This window comes from Lolium perenne, chromosome 5, assembly GCF_019359855.2.
Source record: "Lolium perenne isolate Kyuss_39 chromosome 5, Kyuss_2.0, whole genome shotgun sequence".
In the NCBI taxonomy this organism is placed as follows: Eukaryota; Viridiplantae; Streptophyta; class Magnoliopsida; order Poales; family Poaceae; genus Lolium; species Lolium perenne.
The window spans coordinates 84,177,278-84,192,848 of record NC_067248.2 but is presented as its reverse complement, the minus strand read 5'-3'; the positions used below and the strand labels follow the sequence as shown (position 1 = coordinate 84,192,848).

The window sequence follows — 15,571 nt, the reverse complement described above, 5'->3', positions numbered from 1 at the left end:
CGAGGAGGAATAATCAACCTCTCTTCTCCTCCCGACCAACTTGGTCCTCAGGTAGCAGGGGCAGCCGGTCAGAGGGGTCTGAGCAGAGATATGGCACGGGGGGTTGCGGCTTTGTCCGTGATCTTCCTCCAAAGCGTCACTTGTACTTCTCGCAGACGGAGTCTGAATCGTCCCGCACTGGTGGGTATGATGCGAGACGGGACAGTAGGGAAGTGACGAGCCCCGGAAAGAACAAAGAGAAGGCAGTAGAGAAGGACTGCGATCAGGGTTTGGGACCCCGGAAGAAGAAGGGACTAAAAGGAACCTACATTCGCCGGCCTAGAGCTCTGCAGGCACACCAGGGAAGTTCTCTACCACATCAGCAGGAGGGGAACAAAAATAGGAAGAGGAGTACAAAGCAGGTGTGGGTTCCGGTTCCTGTTCAGGTTATTGGTGAAGGTAGTAATGAATCGGCCGGGAAAAGACAGAGGACTGCCTCTGTGTTTGACAGAATAGAAGAACCATCTGATGGTCAGGGAGAACGTAGAGTGGGGTCAGTTTTCAAAAGGATTGAAGAACCAACGGCGGACCCTGCGGTGCAGGGCCGCCGAGACCAATGAATTTCTTGAGTCTAAACTGCCGCGGTTTGGGGGCTGACGCGGCAGTAGGCGAGTTAAGGGACCTGTGCAGGTCTTACAACCCCTCAGTTCTGTTCCTCTGTGAGACAAAAAAGAGATCAAAAGAGATGGACAAGCTGAAATGGAGTCTTGGTTTTCCCAATGGTGTCTCTGTCGACTGTGATGGTAGAAGTGGTGGGCTTGCGCTATGGTGGAAGGAAGGTGTCGAGGTTTCCGTGCGGCCCTGGTGCCAGCTGTATATCAATGCCAAAATTACTTACGAAGGAAAAACCTGGCGGTTCACCGGTGTCTATGGGGAGCCAAGAACCGAGTTAAGATCACGGACGTGGGAGGCTCTTAGGTACCTCCGGATGCAAGATGACTTACCTTGGTTATGTGTGCGAGATTTCAATGAGATCCTTGTTGCTACTGAGCAATGTGGAGGTAATTCAAGGAGCCATGCACAGATGGAAGCGTTTCGGCACAGCCTGGAGTTCTGTGGCCTCTAAGACATGGGCTACAAGGGTTATGATTTTACGTGGAGTAACAGACGGTTGGGTGCAGATAATATCCAAGTAAGGCTGGACCGGGGAACGGCGACGGCGTCCTTCCTTGATTTATACCCACTGTCATCGATTGAGCATATTTACACGGAGGAGTCCGATCACATGGCGGTGTTGGTGAAGCTGAGAGAGGACGCTGTGGTGTCTAAACCTACTGTCAATCGAGGTTTCCAATTTGAAGAGATGTGGATGAAGCATGAGGGATACGACGCCATGATCAAGGAGACTTGGGATCGGAGGAACATGGGTGTCACAGATATAAAGGGCCTATGGAGACAGCTCCAGGAGGTTTCTTCGGATATAAAGAAGTGGAGTTTCGAGACGTTTGGTTCCGTGAAGGCTGAAATTAAGAGGCTTCGAGCTCAGTTAGACCTCGCTAGGATGGAGGCAAGGGAGCTCGGACCGAATCAACATATTCAAAGCATTGAAGCACAACTGCATAGTTTTTATGAGAATGAGGAGATCATGTACCGACAGAGGTCCCGGCAAGGCTGGTTGCGTGCGGGCGACAAGAACACCAAGTATTTCCAGAGCCGAGCGACACACAGGAGGCGCAAAAACACGGTACGAGGTCTGCGGAGAGAGGACGGTACCCTGTGTACAACGAATGATGAGATGTGCGCACTGGCGCAGCGATTCTATGATCACCTGTACAGATCAGAGGGATCGACTGGCGTCGATGAGGTTCTGAATTTAATTGACCCTTTGGTCTCTGCCGAGATGAATGCCGATCTGACTGCAGATTGGTCCGATGATGAAATATCTACGGCATTGTTCCAAATGGGCCCTACAAAAGCGCCAGGTCCGGATGGCCTACCTGCTTTATTTTATCAAAGACACTGGTCTTTGCTATAACCCCATGTGTGTAAGGCATTTAGGGATTTCCTAACGGGACAAGAGTGCCCGGACGATTTTAATGACACAATCATTGTGCTTATTCCAAAAATCATCGCCCCTGATCTTCTCAGTCAGTTCAAACCGATCAGCTTGTGTAATGTCCTGTATAAGATTGCAGCGAAGGTTCTGGCTAATAGACTGAAACAAATCCTTCCAATTCTGATATCTGAGGAGCAAAGTGCCTTTGTCGCTGGTAGATTGATCACGGACAATGTCTTAGTGGCGTATGAATGTGTTCAGGCCATTCGAACCAGGAAGCGTAAAAAGCCGCTCTGTGCCGTCAAATTGGATATGATGAAGGCGTATGACCGCGTCGAATGGGTCTTCCTGGAGAGAATGATGAGGAGGATGGGTTTCGAGGAGGTTTGGATCAGTATGGTCATGAGGTGTGTGCGTTCGGTCAGATTTTCGGTTAAGCTGAATGGACAAGTTTCCGATGCATTCTCACCTTCGAGAGGGCTCAAACAGGGAGACCCCCTCTCCCCCTATCTCTTTCTTTTTTGTGTGGAGGGCTTCTCAGCGCTAATCAAACGAGCACATGCTGAAAAGGAGTTGGCAGGGGTGGGCTTTGGCGGTGGAGGTCCGACAGTCACACATCTCTTATTCGCGGATGATAGTGTGGTGTTCCTCGAGGCTAGCACTGGCAACCTTGAGGCCCTACAGACAATTCTTCGAAAATATGAGCTATGTTCCGGCCAGAGGGTGAACCTACAAAAATCTTCCATTTACTTTGGAAAGGGATGTGCGGAAGGGCTCAAAAATTCGCTGAAAACCACTCTGGGGGTTCAAACGGAGGCGCTATCTGAGAGATACTTAGGACTTCCAACTGTGGTGGGTAAATCAAAAAATGGTGCTTTCAAGTATAACCAAGACAGAGCCAGAGGGAAGGTGGCGGGGATGAAAGGTCAAGGATTATCAAAAAAAGGCAAAGAAGTACTGATTAAGTCTGTTGTTCAATCCGTCTCAACCTATCCGATGGGCTGCTTCAAGTTGTCCCAAGGTCAATGTAAAGAGCTGTCCTCCATTTCCTCAGGTTTCTGGTGGCGAGACTCCATGGGACAGAGGAAGGTTAGATGGATCAGCTGGGAGAGGATGTGTGTGGGGAAGAGAGATGGAGGCATGGGGTTCAGGCATCATGATGATTTCAACCAAGCTCTGCTCGCCAAGCAAGCATGGAGATTGCTCACATCCCCAGACTCTCTATGTGCCAAGGTCCTGCGGGCTAGGTACTATAAGCAAGGTAGTGTTATGGATGCAAAGTGTCCAAAGAGAGGCTCATACACTTGGAGGAGCATCTTACATGGGCGGGATCTGTTAAAGGAGGGCCTCATCTGGCATGTTGGGGATGGGGCGAGTATCGATATTTGGAAAGACAATTGGATTCCTAGATCATCTCTCCAACGACCACTGGGTCACAAACCGAATGTCGATATCCAGAAGGTCAGTGAGCTGTTGTTTCCTGATGGCAATGGGTGGAACGTCAGTAAATTGAATGAATGTTTGTTTGAGGCGGACGTAGAAGACATTATGAAGTTGCCCGTGGGTTGCGCTGGATCTGAAGATTATGTTGCATGGAATTATACCAAGAATGAGCAATTCAGTGTCAAGTCTGCGTATCACCTCAAACAACAACTGAAGAAACGGAGGGCTGGTAGGGCCGGTACCTCTTCTACCGTGGATGAACATAAGGGCTGGTTAGCCCTTTGGGCTGCGGATGTTCCCGGCAAAGCAAAGATTCATTGCTGGAGGCTGGCGCAGAACGGTTTAGCGGTGGGAGGAGAGTTACAAAGGAGGAAAATAAAGGATGGAGTTAGGTGTATTGCGTGCAATAGGGAGGAGACGTTGCATCACCGTTTCTGGAGCTGTCCGCACTCCAGTCGGACGTGGGAGCTGCTTCGAGAACAGTCTCGTCTAGCTCTGGCGACTCCACCCGCAGATTGCCGGTCTCATGCTGAGTTTAGGCTATGGATGCTTGAATGGATAGCACGGCTAAAGCCTGCGGAGCTGGAGCTTGTTATGATGGCCCTGTACCAGCTTTGGCTCACACGCAATGATGCTCGGGATGAACTGATCATTGAAGACCCACAGCGGACGGCGAGGCGCATTATGGTTCTGATGGAAGAATGGCGTGCGGTAACGGGCTCTGTCAAGGCGCCTGGGGTGAAGGAAAAAGCACACTGGCGTCCTCCTGAGGTGGCGTGGCACAAGGCAAACGCCGATGGCGCATGGACGGCGGAAGGGAACTCTGGTGGCGGTGGAGTGATCGTGCGCGATCACAATGGTGGGGCACTTGCATGTGCCTGCTATTTTTTTCCCACTGCCAAGGACCCTGAAGCCGCCGAGCTGTTGGCGTGTCGGCGGGCGCTAATGCTGGCAAAGGACATGAACGTCGATCGTGTGATGCTGGAGACGGATTGCATTGGCGCGGTGAACAAGTTAAGGGACAAGGGTTTGGACAGATCGGCTCACGGGCCTCTGGTGGAAGAAATCAAGAAACTAATGAAGGGTTTCGCGATGGCTTCGGTATCTCATGTGCATCGTTCAGGTAATGAGGTAGCACATAGTTTAGCTCAGGATGGCTGCAAAAATAAGCTTTGTAAGACCTGGTTGGGTCAGGTTCCAGACTATGTAGTAGCAAGGGTGACGGCTGAGGCCGAGTATTAATAAAATGCAGCCAATTTGATCTAAAAAAAAATGACATGTGAACACAAGATATCTTTCCAGGAAGTAATATTTCACTTCAGCGATGATTCTTTAGTTCCATCAGTGATAACCAAGGATCAATGAGCTGACCTAAAACACTTATAGCTAATTTAGAAGTTTCCTTAAAAGCTTCCGCATATCACACCTTTACTGGCCATCTTAAGGGTCATAGACACAAAATTGTTATGATGAACCACCCACATCATGAAAGAAAATTTGGTACCTGAAAAATCTCTTAGACTAAAACTAATTATCACAAAATAGACAACTATCATTTCTTAATACAAATTCTATTATTTTTCAAATTAAGGGTTACTGCACCTAATCCCCACAAAGACCCAACTGAAATAAATTATGTTTCACACTAACCTGCACATGTACGTACATATAATGTAACTGTTATTTGAATTCCACCACAAGCACTGGTATTGAATTTGAGATATCTATGGCATTTTTTATCTTGCAAGTCATAAAACAAATTTTAAAACAAACCATTCAGAGAAGAAATAAATTCAATGCAACAAAGTTAATTAGTCAATCAAGTAAAGTAAGAGAGGCATATCCACATCTCCTATTGCTAGTGTAACAACAGTCTAGGACCATGCAGTTTGCTCCTCCCGTCTCCTCTTCGAAACTATCAGTACTCTCCTGCTAAATCCGTTGGAAATAAAATGGTTTCTTACCTTTCTGAAAATGGAGTGAACGGAAAGTACTTCTGAAACATTAAAGAAGAGCACCAAATAATCCTGCAAGAGAAACAACAAAACCGATCAGCCTAAGTAAATGAAATAAAATCTTCTAATACATCGTGACTGCAAAAGAAGTGACTGAAAAAACTGCAGTTGAGCAACAAGAGCAGTTATACCTTGATACTGCTTTCACCTACAGATTAGGCACAACATTGCAGCTTTATCCTATACGATGAAAAACAGGTCAACAAAAAGGTATGGTTTATGGTCGAAATATAGCAACCAGAAGGACAGAAATCAACAAAAAGAAAGTCTCAATCACGGTGGAAAAACTCTAAAGGCAGAGAATTTAATCTAAGCAGCACGGGGGCTCCCCTGATGTCAGATTGATGCCGAGCCTAGGAGGATGTTGGAAGCCCAGGCGGTTGGCTTTTGAGGAGTGGAGAGCCTTGCTTTGACCAGCGGGGGGCAGGGTGAAGGAACCGCCCAACAATCTCGTTTGCCGGACACTGGATTTGGGCCTGCGTCTGGCAGTATCTTTACGCAGATGAGTGGACGTTAGGTCGGAGCTGCGAAGGGGTCACCTCCCGGCTCCCGCATCCGTGAACGACTGAAATGATGAAATATCAGTTGTTTCACCGGGAAAAATTGAAAGAGCCTCACCAGGTATAAATACGATGGAGACCGATTGAGACGAGGACTTGTCCATGCATTCATAGGGACCATGAAGCATGAATCGTACACGGCCGGAGGTCGTCTGAAACGGTGGCATGACGGTGGCATGGCCGTCGCAGCGCGAGCGAGAGGCATGCACCGTGGCCTTGGGAGGCGGATGCATTATCGCGACGATGGCATTCGCGAGCGATGTACTCAGAACCTGCCATAATACGGGGAAGGAATCGTCTGAAACGGTGGCATGACGGTGGCATGGCCGTCGCAGCGCGAGCGAGAGGCATGCACCGTGGCCTTGGGAGGCGGATGCATTATCGCGACGATGGCATTCGCGAGCGATGTACTCAGAACCTGCCATAATACGGGGAAGGAAATTATGCGCAAGATCACACACCCGGAAGGCATGCACCTGCTCGGGATAATTAATCCGGTTAAGGAGGCCGGCAACGTACGAAGACATGCGAGATCAGATCCATATGCGTTAGTTTGATTTTGGCAAATAACTACTCCCTCCGGTCCGATTTAATCGACGCGGAGGGAGCCTGCACATGCATGTCATTAGGCCAGTGCGTGCGTCAATTAATTAAGAACAGAGGTAGTAATTATTTAATAGTGTGCTAACGAAATAGGATAGCAGCCCCGCCACGCATCCCTACAACCTCCCACCACCACCCCTTTCCCTGCCACCAAACTTTACTCCGGCGTTTCTTGATCTCGCCTCCTCGTCGACCTTGAGCGGAGGTGGCCCCAGATCTGCTGCGCCCGCCCCTGTGCAGCCCATGCCGGCGGTCGTTGAGCGAGCTCCACGGCATCTTCAGAGCAAGGTCGCCGGGCGGCCTGTCCCCGTCGAGCCATCCCTGACTCCCCCATCTACTACTCCGGTGGGGATTCTTCGCCCTTCCTCCGCTTTCAGGACTGCTGCTTCTCGTGGCGCGCCCAAGTCTGTGCGCTTCACCTTGCCAGCCCCCGCCTCTGGCGAAGACGAGGCCCGCCTCCGACCTTGCAAGCGCGACGCTCCGGTTCCCCCGCCCGCTGCGGCGCTTCCGGGCTTGGGAGACGTTTCGACGGAAGAAGGGTGGACGCCAGTTATGTCGCGCCGTGTGCGTCGCGAGGCCCGAAGAGCCACGGCCTCCCCGTTTGGCCGCCACCACTCCACCTCCTCCATTGAATGCGGCCGCCGTTCTTCTACCACCAGGCGAGGCGACGTCTCTGCGCATCCCCTCCCTACAAGAAGCAGCGAGCGCCCCTGTTTTCGTTGCAAATCCCCTGAGCACCAAGTCGCCTCCTGCCCTCGCCCGCGAGCCCGTCGGCTACTATCACACCCACCTCACCTACAGCGGACGCCAAGGCTGCGCGTGCCTGCTCCACTCCCGGCGAGCATGTCTTTCCTTGGACACCCTTCCACGCGCACGGAAGAAGACTCCTGCTTCATCGCCACCTCGTACGACCTCGACCGCGAGCGCCTTGACTGGGAGAAGACTGCCATTGTAGCCTGGGTGCTCTCCGCGCCGTTCGGGACGGACCGTACCGACGTCGAGGACGTCTTCTGTCGCAAGTATCGGTTGCGCGCTTCGGAGCTGCTGGTGAGCGCCCACTTTCCGGAGCAGTACCTCGTCAAGTTCTCCTCCGCCGAGCTGCGGGACGAGGTGATGCGCACTGAGCGCTGCAACTTCAAGCTCGACGGCCTCGACGTCCACTTTCGGCCATATATGGCGCGCCGTCTCCCACGCCTACAACGCCGACCTCCACTTCCGCGTCCATGTGGTTGTTGATGGGCTGCCCCCTTTTGCATGGAGACCGGAGGTGGTGGACCAGCTGGTCGGTCGGAAGTGCGCCGTGCAACGCCTAGACGATGGCTTCACCACCATGGAAGACACCTCTTCCTTCGGCATGTGGGTTTGGACGGCATCCCCGCATCGCATCCCGAAGGTCCTCTGGTGCACTCTCGTCAACAAGGGGGCCAGCGATCTCTCCTCCAAGGTCCGCGTCGAAGAAGACAGGCCTGACCAATGGAAGCGGGGCATCTCCTTCAGGATCCTGCTGCACGTTGACCGTGTTGAAGACTTCACCGGGGCGCCGGTCTGGACGGCGGGGAACCCCTTACCGATTTCAGGCCGGCCTCGCATTCCCTGCCGTCGTGTCAGTTGGGCACCATCGACGGCATGTCGGTGGGCGCGGGTTCGGGTTCCATCCTGCCGGCTCCCATCCCGGCGCTTGGCGCGCTTGGTCCGTCACACAACCAGCGCCGTGAGGCTGAACAGCTGCAGGACGGGCGAAGCAACAGATCCCGCTCTCACTCGCGTTTTGAAGAACGTGGAGACTCCCGACGCTCTCTATCCAGGGGCTATGGCCGTCATCGCTCGCGCTCCGCAGCTCACGGCGATCGGCGCCGTAGCCGCTCGCGCCACGACTCCCGCTGTGATGACCGTGAGCCCCGCATCCACCATCGTCGAGATGATGATGACGAGGATGATCGTCGCGGGCCTCGTTATGAGCGCTCGAGGCGGACTCCTCCCGCGCAAACCGCGTTAGGGACCACTCACGGACGGGAGGGCATCGTCATGACCGAGGGAAGCGCCGTTCTTATGGCCGTTCCTCCAGCTCCAATGGAGGTCGCCGTCGCTCCACTGCTAAGATGCATGCCTCCGTCATCGCTGTCGAAAAGGCTGTTGTTGCCCCTCCACAGCCACAACTGCCCTCCGTCGTCGTGTACGATGCCACCGGCGCTTCACCGCAGCTCCGCGACACCACGCCGCCCCCTATCGCAGCGGTCTGCATGGATTGGACTACTGCCATCAAGGAGCTCCCGTATGCTCTCACTCAAGGTTCTTCACGCCTAGCCTCACCTCCTCCCCATGCGCTCGTTCAGGAGTCGAGCATCATGGAGATGCTGCCTAGCTCATGGGACGACGGTGAGGCGCTAGAAGACCCCCCGCAGCTCACGGCCACGCCTTCCATCCTCTCGCCGTCCGTGGTCCCAGAGGTCTGGGACGCTGCCCCTGAAGAAACGCAAGGCGACATCACGGCAGAACTTTCTCAGGTTATTGCCGCGAGCGCCGATGTCCACTCTCCGATTCAAGGCACCTCCTCGACCCCGAGCCCTGCCTTGTGCTCCGTCAAGGACCTTTTCGGCCCCTCTCAGGCACCTCTCCTGCCACGCCCCACGCTTGTGACGTCGCGTCCTCGGCAAAACAAAGACCATCCTTCATCCAATGCTAAGCGCAGCGCTCGTTTGAGTTCCAAGCCAAAGATGCATGCCCTCGACAAGGCTATTCAAGTCATGAACTCCAAGATGGGAGTCGCCGCTGAAGGTGTGCCTTTGTTGGAGGCGAGGAACGCATACATCAGCAAGTTCAAGTCCCAGCTGCCAGACAAGACAGTGGAGGCGCTGTCCAAGCTTTTCAAGCTGAATATCCGCAGCATGAACGAAGTGGATGCGACCCTTATTGCCATGGGAGGCCCGGGTGGTTGCGAACCTGCAGTCCAGGACGTGGTCTTTTAGTTGGGATCGTCTTCCTCTCCTACCCCGTGTTCCTTGCTTTGCACTTTAGCCTGTCCGGTTTCTGCTCTGAACTTTGTTGCGGTCGTTTGTCAAGACTGTGTTTTGTTTTGCGCCTCCTCCTTCGCAACTCATCCAAATGATTGGTCCAAACCTCACCATCGCTGATTGGAACACTTGCGGATTGAATGACCAAGACCGCAAAGACACCGTCCACACCTTTCTTGCGGATACCCGCTGCCACATCGCTTGCATCCAAGAGACTAAGCTTGACTTCATCGACCATCAAACCGCGGCTTACATAGGCGGGTTCAAGCTTCGCTCCTTCGCGCACCGTCCCGCCATCGGCACTCGCGGAGGAATTCTCCTCCTTTGGAACGAAGATCATGTGGACATTTCAAGCATTCATATCGGCACTTACCTGATCTCGGCCGATGTCTTGGTCCGTGCTTGCGGCACCTCTTTCTAGCTCACCACGATATATGGGCCTAGCGATCATGCTGATACGGAGGGTTTCCTTGCAGAAGTTGTCGCCGCCAAGCCTGCAAATGACTCGAAGTGGCTCATCATTGGGGATTTTAACCTCATATACTAGGCTGAGGATAAGAGCAACGCCAACCTTAATTTTCGCCTTATGGGACTTTTCAGACGGGCCCTCGCCACTTGCCAGCTGAAAGAGCTAAAACTCCAAAACAGAAAATATACTTGGAGCAATGAGAGAGATACACCGACTCTTGTGCGTCTGGATCGGGCTTTTTGCAACGCTAGCTGGGACCTTGAGTTTGAAAACCATGTTCTTCATGCTTTGTCGTCTTCCCTTTCGGACCATTGCCCTCTCCTTCTCTCAAATCAGAGTGGCCCTCGGAAACCACCCATCTTCCGTTTCGAATCCTTCTGGACGAAAATACCGGGTTTTAAAGATAAAGTTCAACAAGCTTGGACGGCACCTTCCACGCACACTCAGCCGGTCCATATCATAAACCACAAGCTGAAATCCACGGTGCAGAGCTTAAGATCTTGGAGCAAGAGCCTCTTCTCTGACTGCAAGCTTCAACTTATTATGGCTCTTGATGTCATTCTTCAGCTGGACGTGGCTCAGGAGTTCCGCACCCTCTCACCGGATGAAAGACGACTTCGCGCCGACCTTAAGCGACGTGTCAATGGTCTCGTTGCCCTGGAAAGAACCCGGAAAAGGCAGGCCTCTAGAATCAGCTATCTCCGTGAGGGTGATGCGAACACAAAAATTTTCCACCTGCGTGTCAACGCCAGGAAACGCAAGAACCACATCCTCATACTCAAGCACAACAATGGTTGGGCTACGACTCATGAAGACAAGGATAAGCTCATCTTTGAGCACTTCTCCCAAACCCTTGGACGACCTTCCCCTCGCCAGCTGGATTTTAACTGGGCAGCTCTTAATCCTACAACCCATCCTCTGGAGGACTTGGGGTTACCTTTCTCCGAACTCGAGATTAAGGAGGCGATCGACGACATGCCGGCGCATAAGGCCCTTGTCCCTGACGGCTTCTCTATTGCCTTTATTCGCTCATGTTGGGATATCATTAAGGAAGATCTCATGAAAGTCATCAACGCCTTCTCCGAGTTATCGACGTCCAACTTCAGCATCATCAACACCATAAACATCGTGTTGTTACCAAAAAAAGACGGCGCGGAGTCCATCACTGAGTTCAGACCCATCAGTCTCATCCACGTGGTTCCGAAGATCATCGCAAAAGCTATGGCACGCCGGCTTAGTTCTAAAATGAATGATATCATGTCTCTCAGCCAAAGCGCTTTCATCAAGACCAGAACAATCCATGACAACTTCATGTACGTCAGAAACACTGCCCACCAACTCCATCGCAACAAAACCCCGGCCCTTCTCATCAAGCTTGACATCGCCAAGGCTTTTGACACTGTTCGATGGGATTACATTTTGGACCTCATGCAACGCCTCGGCTTCCCCCAAAGATGGCGTGCTCTGATGACGACCCTCTTCTCCACGGCTTCCTCCCGCGTCATCCTCAACGGGGTCCCCGAGAAGGACATCCTCCATGGGCGCGGCCTCCAACAGGGTGACCCCTTGTCGCCTCTTCTTTTTGACATTGCCATCGACCCCCTTCAAAGGATCCTGGAAATGGCCACGACCTCCGGTCTGCTACACGCGATGCCTGGCAGTTTGCAGGGACCCCGGGTCTCCTTATATGCGGATGATGCTGCCATTTTCTTGACCCCTACAGCGCACGACTTGTCTGCCCTTGCTAGCATCTTACAGAGTTTCGGGGAGGTCACCGGTCTGGTAACTAATGTGGCTAAAATCTCCATCGCTCCAATTCGTTGCGCCGAGTTGGACCTTCAGCCGGTTTTGGCTAACTTCCCAGCGGCCACTGTCACTTTTCCCATTAAATATTTGGGTCTACCCCTCTCTCTTGGAAGATTGCGACGGGCAGATCTTCAACCTTACATTGGTAAGGCGGTGGCACGCTTGAACCCTTGGAAAGGCAGATTCCTCAATCGGGCTGGCTGTACCGCCCTTGTGAAGTCAGTTCTCTCTTCTATGCCAATCTTCCTGTTAACAGCTCTTAAGGCTGACAAAGGCATTTTGAAGGCTTTCGCCAAAATTAGTCGGGGTATGCTATGGGCTTGTAAGGAAGTTGTCAGTGGCGGGAAATGCAAGGTCAATTGGCAGAAGGTTTGTCGCCCAAAGGAGCTTGGCGGCCTTGGGATTCTTGACTTGGAGAAGTTCTCCCGTGCGCTCAGGCTGCGTTCGACCTCTTCAATGCAGAAGGTATGTATGGACGGCTCCGGAAAAACCTTGGGTGGGTTCTGAAACCCCCAATGATGCCTCCGACATCGACCTCTTCAATGCCGCTACCAGAGTCACCATTGGTGATGGTGCCAAGGCTTCCTCTTGGCTTTCTTCTTGGCTTGATGGCTCGCCACCCAAGGACCTTGCCCCCTTAATTTTCAAGACCTCCAGAAGAAAGAACCGAACAGTTCAGAACACTCTTGAAGGACATAATTGGGTCGCGGACATCGACGTGCAAGCTTTCATTGTCGAACATAAGGAGCAATACATTCGTCTCTGGGACCATCTTTCGGCAGTCCAACTTTCACCCGGTACTACGGATTCCATAGTTTGGACTTTGACGCCTAACAGACGCTACTCGGCCAGATCCGCCTACAAATCCTAGTTTATGGCCTCCCTACCTTGCACCTTTGGGAATCTCGTTTGGAAGACTTGGGCCCCGCCCAAATGTCGCTTCTTCGCCTGGCTCGCTGTCTAGAACCGCCTATCGACGGCGGACCGTCTTGCCAAACGTGGATGGCCACATCAGCCTACTTGCCAGCTTTGTAGATGCGTTCCCGAGACCGCAAGACACATCCTGTTTGAATGCCGCTTCTCAAAAAGGATCTGGACTGCCACGGCAGCATGGCTCTCTTGCCCGGATCTTATCCGTTGCCTTGGCTCTGGAAGACCTAAGGTGCTGGACTACTGGCAGGCCATCGCCAAGACTCTCACCTTCTCTCCCAAAGGCCTAAGAACTGCCATGATGCTCATCGCTTGGGAGATTTGGAAGGAAAGAAATGAGAGAGTTTTTAGCAATAAATCCACTCTGCCTTCGGTCATTATGCATAAGATCAGGGAGAAAGGAAAAGACTGGATTCTGGCCGGTGCAAAGAACCTGGCAGAGCTTGTAGGATGATCTTTTTTTTGGAGGGGGTTTCTTTCCATTTGGAGCGGTGGCTCCGGGTCTTTTTCGCCTCCGCCTGTTGCGTTGAGGTGTGATGTCGAGCTAGTTGGCCGTCGACCCGTGTGGAGTGCAGCCTCGGGGTTGGCGTGTGGTGTCGTGTTGTATCGTTTTTCGGGCAAACTCTGTTCTCCTATATCAATGAAAGGCAAAGCTTTTGCCTCGTTTCAAAAAAAAGATTTTTTTCCTTGATTGATGCTGGACGGGTTTGTTTCCTTGTGGACGTGATTGACTGTTGGATGTATTTCCTTAATTGATGATGGATGTGTTTTCTTGTGATCCCAATCAACGTGATTCTTTCCTTACATGACACTAATTAACGTGAAATCAATCGACGTGATTGACCTAGAAGGGCACTCAAAATTATTTGATGCAGATGTGATTTGATGGGCGTTTTTAAGGTGATGAGCGGATGAGATCTTCCGAATGTTTGATGTCAATTAGCTTCAATGCTTACTATATGACATCAGAAGCCTAAGTGCTTTGGTTTTTCTTTTTTTTAATTTTTTTTCGAATTTTTATGCCCATTTCAATCTTGGTCAAACCCTAGGATTTGACCAAGATTTAAACAAGTTTAAAACATGAAAATGAAAAGGTACGCATGGATCCTTCTTAATTAGTCACTCTAAAATGAAGCTTTTGGGAGGTTTTTGAAATTTCCATGTTTAAAACCTAAAACCAGTTCTCTTCATGCTTGAATTCATAAGAAAGAGTTTAGGGTTATATTAGGGGGTAGAGATACAAGATTTTTCAGGTTTGAATATTCTAGACCTTGTTTATCAACTGGAATGCTTACTATATGACATAAGAAGACTATGTGCATTGGTTTTTCATTTTTTGATTTTCTTCTGAATTTTTATGCCCATTTGAATCTTGGTCAAATCCTAGGTTTGACCAAGATTTAAAAAAGTTTAAAACATGAAAATTAAAAGGTAAGCATGGATCCTTCTTAGTCACTCTAATATGAAGCTTTTGAGAGGTCTTGACTTCATAAGAAAGAGTTTAGGGTTATATTAGGGGGTAGAGATACAAGATTTTTCAGGTTTGAATATTCTAGACCTTGTTTATCAACTTGAATGCTTACTATATGACATAAGAAGACTATGTGCATTGGTTTTTCATTTTTTTGATTTTCTTCTGAATTTTTATGCACATTTGAATCTTGGTCAATTCCTAGGTTTGACCAAGATTTTAAAAAGTTTAAAACATGAAAATTAAAAGGTAAGCATGGATCCTTCTTAGTCACTCTAATATGAAGCTTTTGGGAGGTTTAAAATTTCCATGTTTGAAACCCAAAACCACTTCTCTTCATGCTTGACTTCATAAGAGAGAGTTTAGGGTTAGGGGGTAGAGATACATGATTTTTCTGGTTTGAATATGTCTAGACCTTGTTTATCAACTTGAATGCTTACTATATGACATAAGGAGACTATGTGATTTGGTTTTTCATTTTTTTATTTCCTTCTGAATTTTTATGCCCATTTGAATCATGGTCAAATCCTAATTAAGTTTGACCAAGATTTAAACAAGTTAAAAATATGAAAATGAAAATGTAAGAATGGATCCTTCTCAATCACTCTAAAATGAAGCTTTTGGGAGGTTTTTAAAATTTTCATGTTTGAAACCCAAAACCACTTCTCTTCATGCTTGACTTCATAAGAAAGAGTTTAGGGTTAAGGGGTAGAGATACATGATTTTCCTGGTTTGAATATTTCTAGACCTTGTTTATCAACTAGAATGGTTACTATATGACATAAGAAGACTATGTTCTTTGGTTTTTCATTTTTTTGATTTTCTTCTAAATTTTTATGCCCATTTGAATCTTGGTCAAATCCTAGGCAGTTTGACCAAGATTTAAACAAGTTAAAAACATGAAAATGAAAAGGTAAGCATGGATCCTTCTTAGCCGCTCTAAAATGAAGCTTTTGGGAGGTTTTTTAAAATTTCCATGTTTGAAACCCAAAACCACTTCTCTACATGCTTGACTTCATAAGAAAGAGTTTAGGGTTAGGGGTAGAGATACATGATTTTTCTGGTTTGAATATGTCTATACCTTGTTTATCAACTTTAATGCTTACTATATGACATAAGGAGACTATGTGCTTTGGTTTTTAATTTTTTTGTTTTTCTTCTGAATTTTTATGCCCATTTGAATCTCGGTCAAATCCTAGGTTTGACCAAGATTTAAACAAGTTAAAAA

General features: G+C 49.8%; 1 protein-coding gene across 1 annotated transcript; it reads left to right on the top strand.

Moving 5' to 3' along the window:
- The first annotated feature begins 595 nt into the window (after positions 1–595).
- Positions 596–1,105, top strand: LOC139831536 (uncharacterized). The gene has a single exon (XM_071820834.1). It carries the CDS (start codon positions 596–598, stop codon positions 1,103–1,105), a length of 510 nt encoding a protein of 169 aa, XP_071676935.1.
- Positions 1,106–15,571: the final 14,466 nt, after the last annotated feature.

Excerpts from the sequence above, each read along its gene's own strand:
- LOC139831536 (XM_071820834.1), top strand. The coding sequence starts at position 596 with ATGAATTTCTTGAGTCTAAACTGCCGCGGTTTGGGGGCTGACGCGGCA.